A 24,305-nucleotide genomic window follows, 5' to 3' on the forward strand; every position below is an offset into this window, starting at 1 on the left:
TTTCCAATGATATTTTGGGAGTGAAACAATAACAATTCCCAATTTTTTAAAACCCAAAATTGGTTTGTCGATTGTTTCATAAGCATGTTGTAGAAAACCAAATGAGAGGCGCAATACTAGATGGAAGAAAAAACAGTTCTTGCTATATACTATATATAACCATGAATCTGGTTCCCGAAAATATCTATAACATCAATGACAACCTCATGCAATTGCAAGATAAGACCTACAAAAGAGAAATGTCCAAGGTATGAATTTCTTTGAAGCTCCTCTGCGGCCATCATAAATTACAGCTATCTGTCAGGTACTCCTTTGTAGAACTACTTCGCAGTCGCACAGGGAAGGACCCAACAACCAGGGTGTGAATTTTGTCGTTGATGCCTCAGCTGCCAAGCCTGCAGCATTAACACACTTGATTTAGTCAGATATTTGTAAGTGTTAATATAATCTTTTCAAGAAATGGTCCAAAACTTCAACAAAAAATCAATTTTCTCTTTTTATTTCCTACTATCATTGTTGCTATACCTTTCCCAAGGGAAAGGTAGGGGTTCTCCAACAAAGCAAACCTGAGTTTTCCTTCAATCTGCAATTAAGACAACAAGAATCTTAAAACAAAAATTTAGGGCACCAAAAAACAGAAAGAAGACCACAGCAAAACTTACGCATCCTCATCTTTATAGCTGTCAATGTTGCTACAAGAGCCACTGCAGAAGACATATGAATCATTTCCCACAAGACATGTTTCAAAAGATGTCCTGCTTGGCCCAAACTTGTTCTGTAGTTTGGTGCAAAATGTCATCTGGGAAGCATCTGATGAACGCAACTTCTTCTGAAGCCTCATAGTCCTAGGGAAACAGTTTGGTTGATGTTCAGGTTCTTCGGACGATAAAACCTGGCTTTCATGGTTGCTCTCCTCTTCCTTCGAAGAATCAACCATTAACCCGGGTGCCTTTGATGTATCATCTTCAAATGATCTGCGGGATGAGGCAGTCCTTGTGCTGAGTATATTTCCTTCACTATTTCTCAAGGTACTTACAACCACCATTCTGTCACGGCAGTTATGTGGCATTTGATAGGCACAATCAGAGGAACAATGTAAAATAGGTCTGTTACTTAATATAGGCTTTTCAGATGTGGACTCAGAATAGTCTGAATCACTTCCACGTCCAGTAGATGATTGTGACTTCTGCTGTATTCTGCGGGAACAGCTGAACAACCTAAAAGATGGCTTCTTCACTTTTGCATACTTAGAATCAGAAGCACAAGGTACAAGATTGATCCTGACCTCCACATTACAACCAAATATAGATTGAAGTGAACTTGCAATGATCTTCCATGACTTCTCAGCCTTAGATACATAATCAGGATGGCAGAATTCCAATTCAGCTATTGCTAAACCTAAAATTGAGCATTACTCTGTTAGTGCCATGAGCATAAGAAAACCCATTTCTTATAAGAGCCGATGTTTATGATTATGAACCTAAGTCAGCTAAAACAGTTCGCATGTATGGAAATGTGATCTAACAAGCGCAAGCTAAGAATATAAAGTTGCTGATACATATCTTCTTGAAATGTCTCCCCTGGCTTTCATATATGTTCAAATGTGATTTCACCATAGAATTAGTGATGAAATTCTAGATGTATGTACCTTGGCTAACAAGCAAGGAAGATAATTTTCCTTGTTTCTTCAGAAAATTCTTGAGTGAATTGGATTGGCATGAATCTGTAGCTCTCTTCCATATGGATTCCAACTTTCCATCACTATCCTTCTGCATTCCCAACTTGTCCAGTATATCGACATTGCATGAACAAGTGACAAGGTTCTTGAAGCTCTCCCCTGTGGATGATGTGCCACAAAACTTGATATCAAACTTTTACCAAACTAACCACTTGAACTTACGGAAAATAAAAGGCATTTCCATGAACAGAATTAAAATAGAAGCTATTCATCACAATCGGAATCAGCTAATGTAATTATTCTCACCTCTGTCTTGTGTACTTCTCAAACACAACTTTGTATCATTACCATCCAAGGAAGAAGACTCCACAGAGCTTAGCTGCAGCAGAGCTGCAGTAAGCCATGTCATTTGATTTTTGGACACCCTTAATTGCTTCTCAGTTTCAGAGAATATTTTCAAAGCATGACTCAGTTTCTGCAAGTCCACCTCAGCTGTGACAGAGGAAATTGAAAGAATACCACCATAGTATAAGTGTATAACTATAAGATGACACAGTAATTAACTGCAGTAAACATAATGCAGGAACCACGACAACTATTTTCAAACCAAATTCTTCAAGGTAAATTGAAGGAACAATAAGCATATTATAATATTAACTTATAAGGGCAATGCATGAGCAACTTATATAAGATGACCTCTTGAAACAAGAATATGATTTGAAGCAGAGAAGACAGAGTGGTAATAACTAAGTACAGTTTATAATGTATAAAAACCATTAGTGGAGTACTTGAAAAATCATTAATAATTAATTTCGTTTACAGTAGTAAGTTATGACCAAAATCAAACAAAATTTAGGGTCTAAGACAGCATGCTTAAAGAACTTTCATTTCCTGTACAAAATTCTGAAGTGATCTTCAGGAAGCATGCGACCATATTTAACTACTTACATGTATGCCTGCTAGAGAACCTTTTCTGGACTTCAGAAGCACCATCCTGACATTTACCAGCAAGAATATCCATAACAAGATTTGCCAGCTGCGATATGAGTTGCATGGGATCAACCCGGGATCTCATCAACTCCCTGGCCCTTATTACTGTACTAGATGTGTCAGATGATAATGCCAGATCAAGCAAACCAAGTAATTCATCATCGGAGACAACTCCAATCTGCATAACAATATCAGGGATTTTTTTTTTTTGTAAATACTGGATATATAGACTGCGCTATATATAAAAGTAATTAGTATGAATAAAAATAAACTTCCAAGGACTCACAAATTCGTATGCCTGGGCCATTGTGATTTTTTTACCAAGCAAACTTAGCTGATCAAGCACCATCTCTGCATCCCTAAGAGAACCATTTGAATTGGAAGCAATGAAGCCTAAAGCACCTTGATCAAATTCAAGACCCTCTTCAACACAGATTTTCCCTAATTTTTTTGCAACATCAGCATCTTTAAGCTTTGGAAAGTGATATCTTTGAGACCGTGACACTGCACTTCGTGGAAGCTTATCGATGTCAGGAGTGATCATCACGAAGACAACATGTTGAGAAAGGTTATCTATGCTATTCAAAACGGTCGCCCATGTTTCCCCACGCATCAAGTGGCACTCATCAATAATGAAAACCTTAAAACGTGATGAAACTGGAGGTATAGCTGCATTCTTAATAAGGGATCTAACCCTGTCTCTCCGATTGATTCTCACAGAATCTACTTCCTTAATGTCTCTACTCCTTCCAGAAAAGAAGGAAACACATTCGCAGCAGAGACCACATGGCCTATGCTCCTCATGTGAAAGGCAATTTAGTGCCGCAGCAAAAATCCTTGAGGCAGATGTCTTTCCTGTACCGCGCGGGCCATGGAACATATAGACTGAGGTTATTCTTCCTCTAGAGATAGCACCCAAAAGAGACCTTGCTACTAAATTTTGTCCCACCAATTCATTAAAAAAATTTGGCCTGAATTTCTGACTCAGACTCCTAGGATTTTCTGATAGTGGGTTAGTTTTATTACCAATGTGTTTCAAGCTCCTCTGCTCATAAAGTACACTCTCATCTACATTCTTGTATAACAAAGGATATTCATCTACATCCAAAGAACGGTTAGCTTCTCTGAATCTAGGGGTTCTTGACCAGCAGCAGCTGACCTCACAACTAGGACGATTGCAATCTACAGCATCAACTGCTTCATTTGCAAATAAAGATGCGCTATGGCTTGATATAGCATCACTAGCTGAGGGGCATGGACTGCCTACTTCACTTGTAACCTCACCAACTTCCCCACATGAATTTACACGATTGTTGCACTGTGATTTTCGCTTTGATGTAATCTGATCTGTTCTTTCTAAATATGATGATCTGACATCTGCTTCATAATCCACATCCTCCAAAGTATTGACACGTGTCAAGACCAATCCTTTATCCATTTGACTACTGCAGTATCTATCACTGAGTGATTTATTTCCACAAACCTCTTCCTTATCTGATTCTGAAAAATCAAATTCTTCAGCCTGTTTGCTCCTAATAGGACGACTCCCTGTGCTTCCAACCCACTCTGAATTCTCATGCAAGATCAACCTAGATTTTTCCAAACCACAATCTAGCTCAAAATCATCTAAGAAATCTCCTCTGTGTCTGTAGAAACCCAAATTCTTTGGTCTCAAAGAACGATGTTGGTCAGAGCCACCTTCTTGGAAAGTATTCATGAATCGCATAGAAATGTCATTACTTGAATTTGTTTCCCAATTTACATTCTCAAGTGGAGCAGAGAATTTGCTCATAGAATTAGTTGATGGATCCCTTAGAGACCTCACCCTCCTCAGTGCCACAAGAGTCTTAGAAATAGGAAGATCAACAGAATGCCGCCGCCCATCCATCATTTTCTCGAACAGAAAATAACAATCAAACACAAGAACTCAAAGAAACACCAAAATTTACCATGAAATTTCAAATTTCAGGACTCAAAAGGACCTGCGCATTCCCAACCTGAAAGAGGCAAGGCAGTAATACAACATTAAAATGGACACCAGAGAAAACCTCTTAATCAAAAACAGGCAAAGAACTGTAGTGGATTTAACTTTCCACAGAGAAACCAAAACCACAAAATGGCAGACGAAACAATTTTTTTCAAAAATTCAAAACTAATGTTAAGTTCTGTCATTCACCGTCTGAAAGACCAATCAGTGAGCAAAAGAAGGGGGGAGAGGAGCAAGAAACAACGAATACACTGATTTCTCATCAAAGGCATTCAGCATTGCCATTTTAGAGAAAACAAAAATCAAAACTTGAGCATTCACAGAAGTACATAACACCGTTACAGAATAACACCATGGAATTCATAAAAAGCTCTTTCATCTTACCTCTGGATAACAAAACGAAAAACCCACAAAGCCATTCCCAAGAAAAAGCATCAAAACTCACCCACATGCAGTAAACAAGCATTGCTGACTAATACATTCCACCAAAAGCTGCAAGCCCATTCCCATTTAGTCAACTAAAAACCACCATCATCCAGCTCAACACCACACAGTCTACAGAGAGAGAGAGAGAGTCAAAGAACGCATCTACAGTTCCAAAATAAACAATAAAAATATTCAAACGCAGAAAAAAAACAAAGCGAAACGACAAAGATGAGAAAAAAAGCCCAAACCTTTCGAAATAGAAATAATCAAAAACCTCTTGGAACTTGACGATATTTTTCAAAGGGGTAGCGTAGAAAGCGGAGCAGATTAAATAAAACCCTAACCCTAAAACAGAGGTCTTGGTGGTTGAGCTCCGTTGTCGTGGAGCAGCATAGGTAGGGGAAGAAGATAGAGGCGCGGTAAGTGGCAGAGTAGTAAATGTAATAAATGTGAGGGGCGGTTAGGTCTAGGCATGCCATTGCTTGTGAGCGAGGAGCCGACGTGGACAGAGAGGAGAGGACACAGCTAAATTCTGAGTCAGAAATTTTCTGATGCTTTGTTGCAGAGTTTGTGCAGAGAAAATAGTAGCGTAGGTCTGCTTGTCAGTCTCGGAGAGTGAGCTCTTCAGGGGTTTTATGGTCATTTCAGCACTCGGCGGTCTTTCAGTTTATAGTTTACCCCGGGAAAACGATGTACTGTATGTCTCTGTACCTGATGGATAATTCAGTTGGATGACTTGGCCACCGGGCATGAATGACACGTGTCAGAAAAATTGTACACAGGTGCTGTGCTGGGCTTTGTATTTTTTTGGTGATGTTGCCTTGGTCTGTTTGTTTACCGGGAAACCGGAGGAAAATGCCAAGAAAATTCAAATTCGAATGAGATTTATATAATGCAACAAGGACTTTGTGACAGAAGTGAATTACTTATAAATTTATAGCGTGGCCCCTGCGGAATTTAATAAACAATAACATTAACTTCACACATCAACCACGTTAGAAAACAGTGGTAAAATACTAGTTTTGTACACCAGGTTTTGGAACTAGGTGCAAAAATAATCAAATGGACAATGTTTCCAATGTGAGATTAATATCAAAATATTATCACCTAGGTAAAAGATCAAAATGCTATTTTGGATTCTGGGAATTTGAATTCTAGTCTTGTTACTAAAAGCATTGCCTCCTCCACCATTCATCTCATCCATGTTATTTTTTAGGCAAGGCATACCTATTTGCTTGTTTTTTAACTCATCATTTGCAGTTAGAGCGTAAACTAGCTTCTTCTAATTTGAGTTTGACTTGTATTTTGGCTTGATTATGACTTTTTAAGTAATATTATGCAAGATGAGTTTGAGAATCTTGGTATTTAGTTTAGTACTTGTACAATTACAGCCTAATTTTAAACATGACATGACATGACGCGATGTGATTGTTAAACGTGTCATATTTAAATTAGGCAAGTTAACATGGTACGTAAATTGTCAATAATCATGTTAAATGGGACGGCATATTTTTTACACAAACACATTATAACTCGAAAAACGATCGTATCCAATACTAACTCACTGACTTCTTGCTGTTCCTTGAGTTATGTCCAAAATTTGCATTTTCTGCATAATATGCAATAGTTTCATATGATCTTCTTGTTGTTTGGAGCTGCCCACTAATGACAATCACTAGATCTTGCTCCACTCTCTAGAGTAGTAAACCCCCCACCCTCTAATGTGTACCTGCATGCAGAAAGGAACAGTCACTTTGTAGCTAGCTTCATGAGAAGTATGGAGATGTATCTATATATATCTCTCTCCATGCCTTGCAGCTTTTGAATTTGGTGTGCAAAAAAGTATTGGCATGTGACATTGATGGCTTTATGAAAAAAGAGACACACCATAATTAACTCTTTGCATATAACTGGGCAAGACAGCATTCATTGCTGCAACCTGTATTCTGAATATGTCATGTTCATTTTGAGCCAATAGGTGTATGCAGTTAAAGTTTGCATTTCTGACATTACTGGCTTCAATTGAGACAGAAGACCAGCTCACATGCTGCCGACCTAACTTAACTCAACCCAACTCGACCCGAACCAACTCAACCCAACCCAGTAGAGCAGTAGAAATATAAAGGGCTGGTACAGTCAATATGAGCCAATCAATCTTGTACAGGTCTCTTAGATTCTGGCCCTCTTTTGGGTTGGGCCAGGCAGGCCTAAATTTGAGGTAAAATTTGGGCTGGGCCAGATCATAATTTAGCATATGAGAAAAATAAACAAAAAATAAATAAGAAAGCGGTTGTATATTTTTGTGAGAGCACCAAATATCGATGAATTGAAAAGGGGAGACATGTGAGCAGTCTCATTCGATCAAGGGAATTGTCCTGAACGTTGCCAACATCCTCTTCACAATTTCAGATTCTCAGAGTGTTTATGTGAGAGAGAGAGAGAGAGAGAGAGAGAGAGAGAGAGAGGGACCATTGAAATTGTGGTGAACTGCTCCAAGTTTATGTTTTCACATTCCACACGAATTCTCCGGGATTCAAATTTCTCTGCAGCTTTCGATTTTCTAGACCTATACAAATATTCTAGTTAAATATGCATTTGTCAGTACATGGATACTTTTTTCCTGTTGGATGTTTTTGACAAGAAAAATAAAAATATAAAATACAGTAATGATCTCACACGTACATTAATATTTAGTGATATTGTATATCATATCCTTTTCAATTAAGTTATTTTTCGTTCATGTCATCAGAATCTTTGATCTAATTTTGTTCAAATAGAGTAAAGAGTTTGTAGCTCATATACTTCGAATATTCTGTTCGATTTCTCCTTACTCAAATATCGATTATGTACAATTCAAATAACTAGTCATTGATCTACTTAATCACAAAGTATTAATTGAATTAAGTGTTATAGCATTTGTGCGTTTCTTTACGATTTCTCTCTTTTTTAACATCTGTTTTCAGTCAAGTTTGCAAAGAGAATTATTATACTTATTTTGAATTAATTAAGAATTAGAGATCTGATACCATCTGGTTGTTGTTGGTTGGACAAAATTGTCTTGTTCATATTTAAGCATTTTATTTATTATTTAATTTCTTGCATGCATGAAGAGTGCATGACAGAGTTGTCTTTGAAAATAGCGAAAGCAGTGGTGGCCGTTGGAAAATCATGGAGACTCACGAGAGAGTAACAACAAAATGAGACAACCTGTAAACCGCGTGTTAAGTTAAGCTAAGCTGAACTAAATAGCTAATTAGCCAATTTAGAAGGACCAACTCTGCAAATATTTTATCATTAATCTCCTTGATACTCATTTATGGCCTCTTGCTAATATTGTTTTCTTTCCTCCTTGATATGCCCTTGATTTACTCCTCCATATATTTTCTTCCATTTTCGTGGATTCCCGTATCTTTTTTTTCTCCCATAAATTTTGCTCAAGAAAACATGGAGATTTCTGTAATGGCATTGGGGCAGCAGTAACCCCCCCCTCCCCCCCCCCTGCGGGATCTAATTTAAGTGTAGAAGGACGAATTCATCGTCCGTGATTCGAACTTTAATATAAAAGGACGAACTTACTATCCTGATCAACTGACTTAACTTATGTTTGTATAATATATTCAATTAATGTTGCCGAAAGTTTAGGGTGCGAACTAACTTTCAACGAAAGCCCACATAAACCATAATCAAAAGCCTTTGATTTGCAAACCAAATAGAGAAAAGGAATACGGCAATTTCAAGAAAATAACAGGACAATACAATTGTAACCAAAGAAAATATGAAAATAACAGGACAATAATACGACACGTGAGCTGTGAGCATGACCCTTGGTCTACGACAAAGTACAAACCCAACCACATGAGATCGACTGCTCAGGATATCATCGCCACTAAAATCTAATAAATATATTTTGGCAATTTAGAAAAAAGCCAGAAAAAGAAAAAACAATGGATTGGAAATTTCAGAGTAAATAAGAGGCTCTGTTTCCTTCTGTCAGCGCGAGAAAATTGCTCACTTTTTCACTTCAAACCCTCTGTCTTCACTCAGCAAACAGTAGAAGAAAATAGGAATGTCAATTTGCTGCTTCTGATCTTCAAATCCCACAGGACTAGTCGCAGAGAGAGAGAGAGAGAGAGAGAGGAGAGAGAGAATGGGTGGGGTTACTTCATCCATGGCTGCAAAGTTTGCCTTTTTCCCACCCAACCCACCATCCTACAAGGTAGTTAAAGACGAAGCCACTGGTCTCTTGCTCATGGACCCTCTTCCTCATCGTGAAAACGTCGACGTTTTGAAGTTTCCCACTCGCCGCGGCAATGAGATCGTGGCCGTTTATATACGCCACCCAATGGCCACCTCTACCCTGCTGTACTCTCATGGCAACGCCACTGATATCGGTCAAATGTACGAGCTTTTCATCGAATTGAGCATTCACCTCCGCGTCAATCTCATGGGGTATAATTTCTCTCTACCCTTTACTCCAATTTTAAAGCTTTTGCTTTTTTATCTGCTGTTTTGGTTTTGTGTCCTTGTGTCTGTGATTGGTTTTCTCATTCTGAAGAAGGTGCGTTGATGAAATTGTGGCGAGTTAGAAATACCAGTTGAGAAATTTTGGAAAGTTTGCATTTTTGTATTGATTGGAATTGGGGGTGTGCCATAAGATATTTGTGGATTGTTATTCATGATTTGATTTAGAAATATGAATATCTTAAGAATTCTGATTTAGATATACAAGTATCTTAAGAGTTCTGTTTAGCTCAAGTAGTGTTTTGGCTCATTCAATCAATTAGCAATGAAGTTGGAATAACAAAGCGGTTTGGGATCTACAGTTTAACTGGAAGAGGTTTAATAAATGAATATCAGAAGTAGGTGAACCTAAATGTACACGGTTGGAAGCTGGGACAGTTAATTTTTAATTGTCAAAGTTATAGAAGCAAAAAATTTGTTTATGAACTGCCCAGTGCCCATTAAGAAGTTAGTTAGACTGCTTATGCTGTGATATATCATAATGAACTAAATTTCACTATTTCCTCCCATCGAATCAAATTTTGGTTATTTGACTTAAAATGGAAACACAAGTACCTGAAGAAAACGTGAAAGTTCAACTGGTATTCACTTCAATAGCTCAGAGGCTAGCCATGAAGGTGAATCTCCTTTACCCATGCACATTTTGTTATATCAGCCGGGATCCTGATTGTATGCAAACCTAGGTTTCAAGTGCAATTGTTTAATTGAACTAATTTGATTTTACCACATTATTTGGAAACCATGGAAAACATTCTGAACCATATTATTTGAACGTGGGCAGGTATGATTACTCTGGCTATGGACAGTCATCGGGCAAGGTAAGTGCCGTATGAATCATGTATTTGTCGTGATTCAAATTCTACTACACAGGTTTATCTGATGCTCATTTGTAAACCTTTCTGCAGCCAAGTGAACATAATACTTATGCAGATATTGAAGCTGCATATAAGTGTCTCGAAGAGAGGTATGGGGCTAAGCAGGAAGACATAATCCTTTATGGTCAGTCTGTTGGAAGCGGTCCTACTGTTGATCTTGCTGCCCGTTTGCCTCGACTGAGAGCAATTGTTTTGCATAGTCCTATATTATCAGGTTTAAGAGTCATGTATCCTGTGAAACGCACCTACTGGTTTGATATCTATAAGGTTAGATTCTTGATATCAATTTTGGTGAAGACTTTTATTGAATTACTTTATATTGAGAATGGTGATGCATATGTACATGTCTGAACCTGATTTTCATTTATGTGCAGAACATTGATAAAATCCCTCTGGTGAAATGTCCTGTGCTGGTAATACATGTAAGTACTCTACAATTATTATTTTGCCTCTGCTGTGAAATGAAGTGATTGCTGGAATGTTACTATTTTCCATATGTTTGACATGTCATTTAATTTCAGTTTTTCGTAGATGATTAAAGCAGAATTATCATGCATTTATATTTGCAATCTCATGCTGAAGAATCCATCTGAAATCAATTAGAAAAAAGTTGATGTTGTTTAATCTTGGATTTCACCACAAATTTTGAATTTCTTTTTTTTGACATTTTGTGTTTGTTATTCTTCTCCAGGGAACAGCTGATGAAGTTGTCGACTGCTCACACGGCAAGCAACTTTGGGTACTGTGTCAAGAGAAATATGAACCTCTATGGCTAAAAGGCGGAAGTCACTGTAATTTGGAACTGTATCCAGAATATCTTAGACATCTCAATAAGTTCATATCAACTGTTGAAAAATCACCTTCGCGAAGGATTAGTTCTAGAAAAAGCACAGACCATAGGAAAAGCACGGACCGCATCGAACTTCCTAGGAGGAGTGTTGATTTTTTTGAGGCTCCAAGGAAGAGTACTGATCGGAGAGAGAAATCAAGGAAGAGCACTGATAGACCCGAAAAGCTGAAATTTAGTGAATACAAGTTTAATAACGTTGACAAGGTAGATAAGTTTAGGATCTCTGCTGACCAGATAGAGAGGTCACGAAGAAGCGTGGAATACCATCACGAGAAATCTAGGAGAAGCATTGACCATCAGCTAGAAAAAGCGCGGAAGAGCGTTGACTGGCTGGACAGAATTCGAGCTGGGTAAATCTCCGGTGAAACTTTGTATTGGGTTGGGATAAAGAAACATAGAACAAGTGGGGTGGGGAAATTATTTGGGATCTAACTTAAGGTTGTAGAGTTTGTGGTTTCAGCCAAAGTTTGTGGTTTCAGGATGTGTATCTTTGTTATTTTATGTAACTTTGTCATGGCTTGTAGAGTTTTAATGTGTTCTTTTGGGTGTCATTGCCCCTTGATTGTTAATGAAAGAACTCTAACCTCTTTGTTTCTCATCATTGAAAGGAAATGAAGCTCATGGTTCACAAGGGGAACTGTAGAAAATGATACATGGCAACGACCTTTTATAGTCTTGGCAATTTTGTTTTTTGTTCATTCAAAAGGGTAATTATCAAAATCAAACTTGTAGCATTTTGTTATAGGCTTATGGCAATTGTGCTTTTCCTTTTTTCCTTTTTCTGTTTCTACAATAGTCTGAAATATCGATAATATCGAGGATATTTCGGTGTTTTCGAATCACGGATATTTCGGAACATATCCATGTACATATCGTATAAATATCGACAATAATATCGGAAAATATCGATGTCGATAATTTCGCTCACATTTCAGCAATATTTTGTCAAAATATCGGTGTAATATCGCTAAAATATCGAAAATATCGAAAATATCGATGTGAAGGAAAAAAAAAGGGAAAAAGGGGATAAAAAAGCACAAAGGGGATATGAACCCCTCCCATTTTACTCCTCCAACACCTTAAACACCATATCACTTATGTTTTTGTGATAATATGCTAAAATATTTATATTTATATGAGTGGTATGTTAACAATTACATGCAAAACTATTTTGGGGATTTATCATTTGATGACTACTCTTCACAATACACTTATTCTACACATAGAGATGATGAAGATAGTGAAAATTTTGAACCTCGTAGGAACTCTATGTGGTACTAAGTCACTCATGTATCTTACCATGCAATGTATAAAGTGTAAAATATTATAGTAAATCATTATATATAAATGATTACGGTGTATTTAATTTTTTTCATTAATTATTACATATTTTTTACACTCATAGTGTTTGCCCGCTTGCTGTATAATCAACTTAAAATTAGTTAAATCCATCATGCAATGCATTTCCTTCTAATTTTTTGTGATAAACTCATAGATAATTGACAAAATAAACATTCTCCAAAGTTTCAATGAAAATTTTCAAGTTTTTCTTACAATTTCCGTGGTTTTTATTCAATTTTTATCGATATCGATAATATCTCGATATTTCCATCGAAATTTTCATATTTTTGGACTACCGATATTTCCGATATCATCGATATTTTAGACCTTCGTTTCTACTATGAATCTATGTGGAGAGAGATTCGAACTCGGGTGCAAGAGTAAGCAGGCCTAACCCATTCCATTTTGTTTTTGGCTCCCATTAGAGTTCAAGTGAAGCAACACAGTTGAAACAACGAGAATTTGATTCAATAAACTATTATCTATCAATTATAAATAATTGATTGAAATAAAAATAAAAATCACCAAGCTTAAAGCGAAAACGTTGTCGTTTTGGTTATTGCCTCGCCATACAACACCCGCGTCTCCGTCTCCTTCGTTCGCCTGCCTCCTCCAACTTCATTTTTTGGGTTGGATCTCTAGCAGTCTACGCAACCCCTGCTTTTTTCCGGGACTCAGTTGGAATTTGCATTCCATTCTTTTCGATTTTTCCAATTTCTCAAGGACTTTGAGTTCCCGTTTCTTTGAGGTTAAAGGCCTATCAGAATTTTCACATTCCGGAATTACCCCTGCGCCTTTAGCAACATGATTGCATCCTCTTCGTGAAGCCCTAACACCATCGATTGCTTTGGCACAGTACTCGATTCGATCACAATGTAAGTATGGCTCACTTCAATCAACTCGTCGTTTTGGTCTTCAAGTAGAGTTTTGCGTGATTTTGCTTTCACAAAGTTTCATGAATTTTGTTTTTGATCGATTTCTCAGCTGCCAAACAGAGATGACTATACACTGTAGAGAAGTTTATTATGCTCAGTCAACTTTGTTTGTGCAGGTCACAGGAGGAGATAGCAAGGGAAGCGATAAAGCACGCACTGAAGGCTCTTCGGAAGCGGCATTTGCTCGAAGAAGGTGCTCATGCTCCGGCTTTTATCGCTCTTGCGAGGCCAATTGCTCATCAGGTCTTCTCTTAGTTCCTTACAAGCTAGGATTTAGGGTTTTGGTGCTGCTTAAAAATTATCTATTAAGACAGATAATTAATATTCATGGGCTTTGGTGCTGCTTAATTTGATGTTCATGGTCATCAGTTTCCATGCAATTAAAATGCTTACAAATTTGGCTTCTTTTTTGTCTTTTGATTGTTTTGAATTAGATATTGAGTTACTTTTGAATGTCTTTGAAAGGGCTCAGAATGGAAGGAGAAAGCAGAGAGTTTGGAACTCGAACTTCAGCAATGTTACAAAGCTCAATCTCGATTGTCCGAGCAACTTGTGGTGGAAGTAGCAGAGTCCAGAGCTTCAAAAGCTTCACTTCAAGAGAAAGAAGCAGCAGTGGCTGATCTCCAAAAGGAGTTAACAGAAAAAAGGTTGACTTTTTAACTAGTAATAGCAAGGGAGATGCTTTTCAGATTTCAAGATTCTGTTTGATTGATTGCAATTGTTGCAGGGATGAATGCTCTCAATTAACGGTTGACTTAGAAGAGAAGATTAAAGCCTTAGAATTGGTTGTGAGTGAGAACAAGGAAATAAGAGCGCAGCTTGAAGAAATGTCTATTAGAGCTAAGAATGCTGAGGCTGAAAGTAAGGTGTTAATTGACCGCTGGATGTTGGAAAAGATGAAGGATGCTGAACGCCTTAACGAGGTATGTATATCAGTTTTATAATCAGACTGAACTTTTGGTTTGGTATAATAGATACCAGTAGATGTCGATTGCTTTAAGGTGTGATATTATGTTAAAAGACGAGAAACATAGCTATAATGCCTTAGTCTTCTGGGTTGATGTTTCTCGAGGTTCTGATTAATCTCGTGGCTTGCTGTAAGTGGTGCCAAGTATTGACATTCACTCTTTTTATGTTGGATGACTAGGCCAATTTGTGCTTAACTGCATACATATGTATTCTTGCCATTGTCATAAGTTCTACGGAAGTACTAGAAAAACCTAAATAAAAACAATGGTGTATTTTAGCTAATCAATTAGGATATTTGTTGGCATGGGCGTTGCCCCTTTCTTTCATGAGTTTTGATTATTATTTGACTTGACATAAAGCCTTCAGAAAGTATATGTGATATTTTGTTGTTTTGTTTTCCAGTGTATAAGAGTAGGATTTTGATTTTCTTCTGCTCTTGAAAGGGATTTGTTTATAAATTTTCTACCTGTTTTACATATAATGTATATTGGGGTAACTCAGTTTTTCTTTATTTAATTTAGGCAAATGCACTCTATGAAGATATGATTGAGCGGCTCAGGGCCAGTGGTCTGGAAAAACTTGCTAGGCAGCAAGTAGATGGTGTGGTCCGCCAAAGTGAAGAAGGTGCTGAGTACTTTGTGGAGTCAACAATTCCCTCTGCATGCAAGAGCAGGATCCATGCCCATGAAGGTGGCTGTGCTTCCATATTATTTGAGTACAATTCTGGCAAATTGATTACTGGCGGACAGGACGGGTCCATCAAAATGTGGGATACAAACACTGGGCAACTAAATCATACACTTCATGGTTGCATTGGTTCCGTTCTTGATATTACCATTACCCATGATAATAGATCTATCATTGCAGCAAGCAGCTCAAACAAATTGTATGCCTGGGATGTTAGGTCGGGGAGGGTTCGCCATACTCTCACTGGCCACATGGATAAAGTATGTGCTGTAGATGTTAGCAATTCAAGTCGTCATGTTGTGAGTGCAGCCTATGATCGTACCATAAAAGTATGGGATTTGCAGAAAGGTTACTGCACCAACACAATTATTTTCCCCAAAAACTGCAATGCTCTTTGCTTCAGCATGGATGGACAGACCATATGTTCTGGGCACGTTGATGGAAACCTTCGCTTGTGGGATATTGAGAAGGGAAAGCTACTCAGTGAAGTAGCTGCACATTCAAATGCTGTTACATCCATATCTTTGTCCCGAAATGGCAACGTTGTATTGACAAGTGGGAGAGACAACGTGCATAATTTGTTCGATATGCGGTCTCTGGAAGTCTGCGGCACATTAAGAGCCACAGGAAACAGAGTGGCGTCTAACTGGAGCCGGTCCTGTATCAGTCCAGACGACAATTATGTTGCCGCTGGATCTGCCGATGGTTCTGTGTATATTTGGTCAATCTCTAAGGCCGACATTGTGAGCACTCTGAAGGAACACACTGCATCTGTGCTGTGTTGTTCATGGAGTGGGCATGGAAAACCTCTAGCTTCTGCGGACAAGAACGGCATTGTTTGCACTTGGGCGTGAATCGTTTGGCTGAGGCCGTTTATTCTTGTTTCCACAAGACACATCTCACTCATACATAATGTACACAAGTGTTATTAGATTTGGTGTAAATATTTGATTGATTCATCTCGAATTGTACCATGTGTGCAGTCATTCTTCTCTCTTTCTCATACAAAGTTCCTGAATAAATTTTATTCATTTTTTTTCTGTTCTTGTTTCTTGGCCATAGTTGAGAGTAGGCTTAGCTATGCCAAATGCCACTATAAATTATGATTCAAACAATATTAAATCAAATTTGCCAATTTTACAATAACTTCAATTCTATATGAAAAATTCCAATAATTAATCCTTACCCATAATAGCTTTCTTGGCCCTATAAAAATAAAATAAAAAAAAATAAAAAAAACCTATCTAATCTGTTGTTCAAACTTCAGATGGGCCAAATAACAACCACGGAATCATTCATCAATCGGGCCCAGCAGGGAATGGAGCTTCTCTACCTAGTTACTATAAAGCATTCTGGGGTTTGGATTCGACCCGTTTTCGATAACGGAAAGTCCTGCCAGTGGTCTCACTCTCTCGCCTGAAACCTAAAACGGAGATTGGAAGAAGTGAAAGAGAAGCTGAACGATGGTGAAGGTAGCAACCTACTTTGCTATGACTTTGGGAGCTTTTGTGTTCTGGCAATCCATGGATAAAGTCCACGTCTGGATCGCTCTCCATCAGGACGAAAAGGTAAAAAACTCTTCTGTCTCATCATCGCAATTTCTCTTTCGAATTGGGCTGAGAATGTTGGTAATTTTGAATTTGTATTTAGGATTTCAATTCAATTTCAGCTCCAGAAGCTCAAACATTGAGATGGGTCATAATTAAATTGCTCAATTCTTCGTGAAAAATGTTATTTTGATGAGTGAAATGACATGAAATTTGGGGGGGTTAGGTTTGCTTAAAATGTAGTTACTGTTTCCTACCTTTGAGCTTGATTTATTCATTAATTGTTTTCTTGTCAATCAAGAAGGTAATGCTTGGTTAATGGGGATTGAGGAACATAGTTGAACTTGGAATTTCTCCTTAATCATTGTTATTATGCTATATTTATGCAATATAGTGACACTCCTGTGTAGATTAAACCTTTATGAGTTAGAGCCAATTCTTATTCATGGATTTCTTATATGGAGCTCGTCTTCCATCGTGGATTGTGTGTTTCCTTGTGTGTTGCTTATATCTTTACTAGTTGGGTTACTTGTGTTTCGTTTGTTTCTTTTAAACCACGTACATATTGCATGCCATACTTTGGGTAGAAAGGACAAAATTGTGTAACAGAGAAACAAGCATTTGCATTTTGGAGTAATAAAACCATTTGTAATTAGATTAATATTCAAATGATAGCAGGAAGCTATTATATTGTGCTTACCTTTTCAATGAACCTTTTTAGTTGATCTTCTCTTATCTTCACATATGGATCATTGTGTTTTGGTGTTTTGGTATTGATTTCCTTTCAAAATCTTCCATTTTCGATACTGATTTGGGTCTGCTACTGTGTCAGCAAGAAAGACTGGAAAGGGAATTGGAAATTAAGAGGGTTAGAGAAGAGCTGCTGCAGCAAGCCAAACAAAGGGAGACTCAAGCATGATCTACTCGATTGATTTTCTTGTACCCTGCTTTCCCTTTGTTTCCTCTACTTCTGATTTTGTTTGAGCATAGCTCTCTTGAACAGTCTCATGGTTCTGGAATAATTTAACTTGGCATTCATGGGATAGCTAAGTTTTGTCGTATGAATGACTTTGTGTAAGATTTCGAAAATGATATCATATTTTTCAATGTTATAGTGACGCTTTGAAATGTTAATTACCTTATGTTCAGGCACAATTAGAAACAAGTTGTTGGAATATTGTCTATATTTTCCTTTATCTTCAGGCATGAATTCTTGATGTTAGATATTCTGTAACTTACCAAATCATCAATGTCATCAGTGATTTTAGTTGCATCTCCTGACTTGTTTGACTTGCTAGCTCCATTTCTTTAGAGATGAAACTACGATCACTTTCCCCCCAGTTTCCACCGTAAACTTTTTAACAGCATGAAGTCCTCAAGCCATCCTCATTGTGAGGTTGTTGCATTCCTGTGAAAGGGTATCTTTCACTACAAGATGCGCTAGATTTCTATTGCTGTCATTAGAGGTTTTTGTTATTTCTTTCATATTTATGACCTTCATTCCTGTGGCTTCCTCTTTAATGTAAACACTTGTACCTTCTCTCTTTAGATTGGTTTGTGAAAGTTGGTTATCAAAAGCACTGCATGTTTTTCTTGATAAGCTGCACTGGTTTGCACTTTACACGGTCACGCAATACACAGATGAGCTAGCCAGTTAGGCTTCATGGCGTATCATTTTGACTTTTGTGCAGCCTTTTCACATACAGCCTCACACTTTGAAACCATCTAATGATTTGAAAGATGAGGACATACAAGCAGAGCCATCAACAAACTATTGTGCTAAAGTTGAATGAGATTGAGCCATTGGTTGTGCAGATAACGTGCTCTTGCACACAGGCACCCTAAAAATTATTGATGAAACCTACCCAACAGATTTTGGATTCTCCTGCTAACAGCTTTTGGATTATTGTTCATTACAAAGATTTTTTCTTCTCCCACACTTAATTGACATTTTTTTTTATCACCATTCTTATTGATCATAAATCATCCTACCCAACAAACGTAGCAGTTCTCTTTCATTTTTGTTGTTTTATTTGTTAATACACGTCCATTCTACTTCTATTTTTATCTGTAACACCTAAAATATTGTTACATGTCAAATCATTTGGTGATGAAATTGTTGCGTGCCACCTTATGATATGTGTCGCATCATTTGATGCTTAAAATTTGAGACATTTTGTAGTGTATAACATTATTGAAGGTTGTTTTTAAAGAAGTTCTTGTGTCTACAAAGAGATACAAATCGATAAAGCCTCCCTCGCTTTTTTCCGTTTTGATGAAAAAAAGGCCGTCTCACTTTCTCTACATGTACCGAGTGACTAGTCGCCAAATACACTACGCCAGCGTCTTTGTGTGTGAAGTACAAGCGATGTTTTACTTCAACTGCCGACCTAGTCAAATGGTTTGGACTTGTATTTACAAGGTTGAGTCATCTCTTTCTTTGATTGCTTCGGCCTAAAGGAATTTCTTGCATCACATGTTTCTCTAGGTTTCTATAATTTGGGATCATGTTTTTAGAATCTTATTGGATGAAATTATGGAATCATCTTAACCATAAGGGAAATTCTAGTTACGACCTTGTATTCAATTCGATCACATGGAAATACAACACCCGTTATGTCATCATGACCCATTGAGTGATACATTTGACCCTTGAGTCGGCACATTAAATTGCAAGATTACTCAAATAAAGAGTATATTATCTCTTTTTTTTTTTAGCACAAGCGATTGGGGGAGGAGGTTTACACAAATATTCATTGGGTGCATGGAGTTTTGAATCTCAACCCACATGGATGGAGGTGAAAGAGGCCAACCAATTCAGCTAGTGGATTATCTTAATCTAAACAAATTAAGCTTAGCCACCAGGAAAAGGCAATTAATTGACTACGCGACAAGCTCAAAACTATCCAATTGTTGCCTATGCCTTGAGTTAAAAGATGATAAAGCTAGCAGTTATCACCACCACTTTATTTTCCACTCTGCAAAGTCGTGGCAAAAGGACTCAATCTACGTAACCCATGCTCCCTTTGCATACATGGTGATGGTATTATAACGTGTTGGGCATGTAATCAACAGAGAGATCAAGTCTAAATGCCCACACAAGCTTTCCATTTTGTAACTGCTAAAAATACCCAAATTCTTGCTTCCTTTTTCAAAAGTTCCAAGGCCTCGTATGAATAAACAAAACTAAAACCCATTTCCCACACATCTTTTTAAACTCCACAAAACAATCATCACAGCCCATACATTTTGGCTCTTAATTTTCCTCCATTATTTGAAGAAGTTTGATTTCCACAAGGAACCTGCAACATACTCTTATCTTTTCATCATCACCATCATCACTCTAATTCTGTCCTGAATTCTTTGATCCTCTATATAAAGCAGCACTGAGGTCTCTGCATTCTCATTCTCATCTTGTGTTCAATCTTCATAAGCCAATAGAAATGACTAAGTTTATTTGGGTTGCTATTGCTCTGTCACTTGCTTTGGTTGTTGGGGTTGCTCAGAGTTTCGACTTCCACGAGAAGGACTTGGCCTCTGAGGACAGCCTGTGGGATTTGTATGAGAGGTGGAGGAGCCATCACACGGTTTCTAGGAGCATTGATGAGAAGCACAAGCGGTTCAATGTATTCAAAGAGAATGTCAAGCATGTCCACAACACTAACAAAGGAGATAAGCCTTACAAGCTGAAGCTGAACAAGTTTGCTGACATGACCAACCATGAGTTCAGGAGCGTTTACGCCGGTTCAAAGGTTAAGCATCATAGGATGCTCCAGGGGGAGCAGCGCAGTGATGGGGGCTTTAGGTATGCAAATGTTGACAGTGTCCCACCCTCTGTTGATTGGAGAAAGAAAGGTGCCGTCACTCCTGTTAAGGATCAAGGCCAGTGTGGTAAGGAAAATTTCCTTCTTTTTTTCTAGTTTGTTTCTTTTTGTTTGTCTATAGCAGCACAGAACTGGAAATGTATGAAACTAGGGTGGCCATTAACCGAAGTTCCTTTCGATTTCGACTATATTTTGCAGGTAGTTGCTGGGCATTTTCAACAGTTGTAGCTGTTGAGGGCATTAATCAAATTAAGACCAATAAGCTGGTTTCATTGTCTGAGCAAGAGTTGGTTGACTGTGACACTGAACAAAATCAAGGATGCAATGGAGGGCTAATGGAATTGGCATTTGAGTTCATCAGACGAAAAGGTGGCCTAACAACAGAGACTAATTACCCTTACCGAGCAGAAGATTCAACATGTAATGTTGCAAAGGTATACATTTTGTGCACTTACTTTTCAGGGATCGATATATCTTTGTCCATTTTGGATGCTCCTTCACTATATACCCAACATGCTTTTGCAGGAAAATGCTCCAGCAGTGTCAATTGATGGTCATGAGAGTGTGCCTGCAAATAACGAGGATGCATTGCTCAAAGCAGCTGCAAACCAACCTATTTCCGTTGCCATAGATGCGGGAGGTTCTGATTTTCAATTCTACTCTGAGGTAAACTTTCTAACTTGTGTTCACTTTCGCTAAGAAACAGAAGGAAAAAGAAAAATCAGATGGTTCATACCGCGATATCTTAATCTGCTCGACGATGATTTGCAGGGGGTATTTACTGGACAATGTGGCACAGAGCTTGATCATGGAGTTGCAGTTGTTGGCTATGGAGCAACACTAGATGGAACCAAGTATTGGATAGTGAAGAACTCCTGGGGCCCTGAGTGGGGAGAGAAGGGTTACATACGGATGGAGCGTGGCGTCTCTGCGAAAGAGGGGCTCTGTGGAATAGCAGTGGAGGCTTCATATCCCGTCAAGAACTCTTCCACCAACCCTAAAGGATCACCTACCTCCTATCTTAAGGATGAACTCTAAACAACATCCTCCATTGACTCTAAGCTTTGCTGATGTTTGCTTCGGTTATAAATAAAAATGGTTGCATGACACATGGCCTCATGGCCAAATAATGTTTCTCATAGATTTGAATTATTCATATATCATCTAAGATCTGTATTTGGTCTGCTAAGCTGAAATAACATTGTCGAATTAATTTCCCCAACTATATGCCTATTCCTACCAAGCATAACAGAAGTATCATCAAAGTAAGAAAGAAAAGAAGGTTCAAAATCAGAGTATATTTTCAATATATAAAAGCATGATGCTCGATTATCATAAACAATACGAGTACACCAAAACAAATTATAATGTTTTGGACCCCAACTGATGCGGCAACGTTTCATTTATACATATCCGGTTTCACTATGAAACCTCATTTATTTACGATAATTACGGTATTGATGCATCATATGTTTTAAGTTTGAATCCTATGGCATCATGCATGCATAAACTTGTCAACCATAGCACCTAATAGGATCAGTGCAACCCTTTTCAGCAGATTGTTTGTTGCCTTGACCTCCTCCCTTTTCCAGATATTGCTGATGATACTCCTCTGCCCTGTAAAACCTCTTTGCTGGCAGAATCTCAGTCACCACCTTCTTATCCTTCAACTCCACTTGCTTTGCCTCCTTTGATTCCTGAGCCAGACGAGCCTGGTTTTCATTGTAGTGGTATATTCCAGATCGATATTGTGTACCAACATCACCACCCTGATACATAAACACATAAATTTATTATTTAATCAATCAGAAAATCATCTCATTTCAAGGTAATATCCTCTTTCATTGGTTATCAATTTGAACCATACACTCATACATTACACTCTATATCATGTTTATCGAGAAGCAAATATGGTAACCGATAATTTAGCACATTTAGGACAAAATAATGATCACTCATGTATTTGGTTTTGTAATTTTCCTTCTTCAGTTCTTTTAAACTAAAATTTAACGCGTTCAGAAATAAAATCCGAAGAGAATCCTCATTTTAGTTGCACTTTGTCAATTAAAAAAAACATTCATACATTCAAACAAACAAAAATCTATTGAGAAAATCAATTAGCAAAGTACAAAATTCCCAAATTACATAACCAAAAAAAAAAACCTACAAGGCATAAGTTGTACAAAATATATTGAAACAATCTTGATTGATGTTCTTTCCACATGTCACTGTCCCATCATATAACTTTTTGGTGCCAGAAATACAGAATTAGCTGAAATTCAGCAATTACTGAGACAGCCTGACAAACCCAAAAATAAAAAAGAAAAGAAATTTGTAGAATCAAATTCTTTTTTATTATTTTATGTACATCAAAATTCAAAAGAAAACGCTCAGCACAAAATTACAACTCCATAAGTCCAAAAGTGAATCAAAAAAAGCTGGACTGGACTGGACTGGGCTGGGCTGGGTTACAAAATCAACGGTCCAGAAAACCAAACAAGATTACCTGGCGATTGAGCGCCGTCGGATCATGACGAGCCCAAAAGACAGAGAGCAGATCAGTGTAAGGGCAGACTTCCGGGTCAAACTGGACCCGAACCACCTCCGCGTGGTTGGTGGTTCCGGAGCAAACCAATTTGTAATTCGGATCCTCCACGTGGCCCTGGGAGTAGCCGACTTCGGTCTTGACCACTCCGACCACTCGCTGGAACCTCAGCTCTGCTCCCCAGAAGCACCCGGATCCGAATTGAGCGAACTCGTGACCCGGATTGTCCGGAGCATCGAGGTCCTGTTCCAGAGCAGGGTTGGTGGGTCCCGTCTTTTCTGAAGTAGCGGCCATTGTTGGTTCCTGACTGAGTTTTGTGAAATATGATTGATGCAGAGCAATGCGAATTAGTCTTCAACGTTGAATCTGGCCGCCAATCCTTGTCACGTACATACATTCCCAGCGATCCCGAACGACATGTCGTTGAACTTGTACTACTACACTTCGTATTACTTCACGTGCTTATTGAATATAAAATCATAAATGTACAAGTAACCTAACGTGTGGTGGACGTGCCGGAGTGGTTATCGGGCATGACTAGAAATCATGTGGGCTTTGCCCGCGCAGGTTCGAATCCTGCCGTCCACGTTTTTGCAGTCCGAAATTAAATCCTTTTTTCTTTTTCCTAGTTGAGAGTTGAGACCATAACATATGCCCAATTACTTTTTATGAACAAATGAGATTGGGCTTTGGCAAAGGAATAAAAAAGAAAAAAAATTGGGCTGAATTTTTGGCTGGGCTTAATATGTCTAGGTTTTTATTGTGTGTGTGTTTTTTTTTAATTATAAATAAGATCGATATTCTAAAATTATTTTACTGTACGAGAAGGGGGGTTCAGACTCGGATGCAATCGGGCTTATACCAGTGTGATGGATGAGAAGTTGACCAAAACGAAGTGTCTAGATGAATGAGATTTGACGAGGCATATATGCTGATATGATGTTGTATCATGGTCCGGTTAGTGATGATGATGTTTTGCAGATCCCTCTCTCATGGCATCTTTGAACACAAAAGTCATGAGATGAGAGGGCTTTTGAGAATGGTGTTTGCAAATGGAAGTATACAACATCAAGTACTCCAACCAGAAGTGGGCCATGAGAAGATTCCAAGCATGCTTTTGTTTTGTTGCA

General features: G+C 38.1%; 6 protein-coding genes and 1 non-coding gene across 10 annotated transcripts; 5 read left to right on the top strand and 2 right to left on the bottom strand.

Moving 5' to 3' along the window:
- Positions 1–123: 123 nt before the first annotated feature.
- LOC117629208 (protein STICHEL-like 2) lies at positions 124–5,724 on the bottom strand. 2 transcript variants are annotated; one of them, XM_034361720.1, is made up of 9 exons: positions 5,330–5,722; positions 5,101–5,210; positions 2,955–4,665; positions 2,627–2,846; positions 1,985–2,170; positions 1,649–1,837; positions 663–1,398; positions 526–583; positions 124–395 (listed from the first exon to the last, which is right to left on the bottom strand). In XM_034361720.1, exons 3-9 carry the CDS (start codon positions 4,557–4,559, stop codon positions 321–323), a joined length of 3,069 nt encoding a protein of 1,022 aa, XP_034217611.1. In that variant the 5' UTR covers positions 4,560–4,665; positions 5,101–5,210; positions 5,330–5,722; the 3' UTR covers positions 124–320. The 2 variants fall into 2 exon arrangements, with proteins under 2 accessions (XP_034217611.1, XP_034217612.1); XM_034361721.1 differs by having other exon boundaries at positions 268–395; positions 5,040–5,210; positions 5,330–5,724.
- Positions 5,725–8,919: 3,195 nt separating this feature from the next.
- On the top strand, positions 8,920–11,974 carry LOC117628721 (alpha/beta hydrolase domain-containing protein 17B). The gene is made up of 5 exons (XM_034361226.1): positions 8,920–9,530; positions 10,384–10,420; positions 10,508–10,744; positions 10,852–10,899; positions 11,169–11,974. Exons 1-5 carry the CDS (start codon positions 9,229–9,231, stop codon positions 11,679–11,681), a joined length of 1,137 nt encoding a protein of 378 aa, XP_034217117.1. The 5' UTR covers positions 8,920–9,228; the 3' UTR covers positions 11,682–11,974.
- A 1,253-nt stretch (positions 11,975–13,227) lies between these two features.
- LOC117628859 (autophagy-related protein 16) lies at positions 13,228–16,299 on the top strand. 3 transcript variants are annotated; one of them, XM_034361401.1, is made up of 5 exons: positions 13,228–13,543; positions 13,653–13,846; positions 14,076–14,250; positions 14,331–14,526; positions 15,094–16,299. In XM_034361401.1, the coding sequence occupies exons 2-5, from the start codon at positions 13,666–13,668 to the stop codon at positions 16,111–16,113; spliced, it is 1,572 nt and encodes a 523-aa protein (XP_034217292.1). In that variant the 5' UTR covers positions 13,228–13,543; positions 13,653–13,665; the 3' UTR covers positions 16,114–16,299. The 3 variants fall into 3 exon arrangements, with proteins under 3 accessions (XP_034217292.1, XP_034217293.1, XP_034217294.1); XM_034361402.1 differs by having other exon boundaries at positions 13,230–13,543; positions 14,069–14,250; XM_034361403.1 differs by having other exon boundaries at positions 13,232–13,543; positions 13,720–13,846; positions 14,069–14,250.
- Positions 16,300–16,579: 280 nt separating this feature from the next.
- Positions 16,580–17,984, top strand: LOC117628028. Its single transcript, XM_034360375.1, has 2 exons — positions 16,580–16,827; positions 17,639–17,984. Exons 1-2 carry the CDS (start codon positions 16,723–16,725, stop codon positions 17,723–17,725), a joined length of 192 nt encoding a protein of 63 aa, XP_034216266.1. The 5' UTR covers positions 16,580–16,722; the 3' UTR covers positions 17,726–17,984.
- A 1,936-nt stretch (positions 17,985–19,920) lies between these two features.
- Positions 19,921–21,826, top strand: LOC117627070 (vignain-like). The gene is made up of 4 exons (XM_034358973.1): positions 19,921–20,697; positions 20,829–21,064; positions 21,156–21,296; positions 21,402–21,826. The coding sequence occupies exons 1-4, from the start codon at positions 20,250–20,252 to the stop codon at positions 21,666–21,668; spliced, it is 1,092 nt and encodes a 363-aa protein (XP_034214864.1). The 5' UTR covers positions 19,921–20,249; the 3' UTR covers positions 21,669–21,826.
- An 83-nt stretch (positions 21,827–21,909) lies between these two features.
- On the bottom strand, positions 21,910–23,541 carry LOC117627072 (peptide methionine sulfoxide reductase-like). The gene is made up of 2 exons (XM_034358974.1): positions 23,137–23,541; positions 21,910–22,399 (listed from the first exon to the last, which is right to left on the bottom strand). The coding sequence occupies exons 1-2, from the start codon at positions 23,467–23,469 to the stop codon at positions 22,145–22,147; spliced, it is 588 nt and encodes a 195-aa protein (XP_034214865.1). The 5' UTR covers positions 23,470–23,541; the 3' UTR covers positions 21,910–22,144.
- Positions 23,542–23,681: 140 nt separating this feature from the next.
- Positions 23,682–23,763, top strand: TRNAS-AGA. Its single transcript has one exon. It is a non-coding gene; the product is annotated as a tRNA-Ser (tRNA).
- Positions 23,764–24,305: the final 542 nt, after the last annotated feature.

The sequence above is a fragment of the Prunus dulcis genome, chromosome 5 (genome assembly GCF_902201215.1).
Source record: "Prunus dulcis chromosome 5, ALMONDv2, whole genome shotgun sequence".
Taxonomy (NCBI): domain Eukaryota; kingdom Viridiplantae; phylum Streptophyta; class Magnoliopsida; order Rosales; family Rosaceae; genus Prunus; species Prunus dulcis.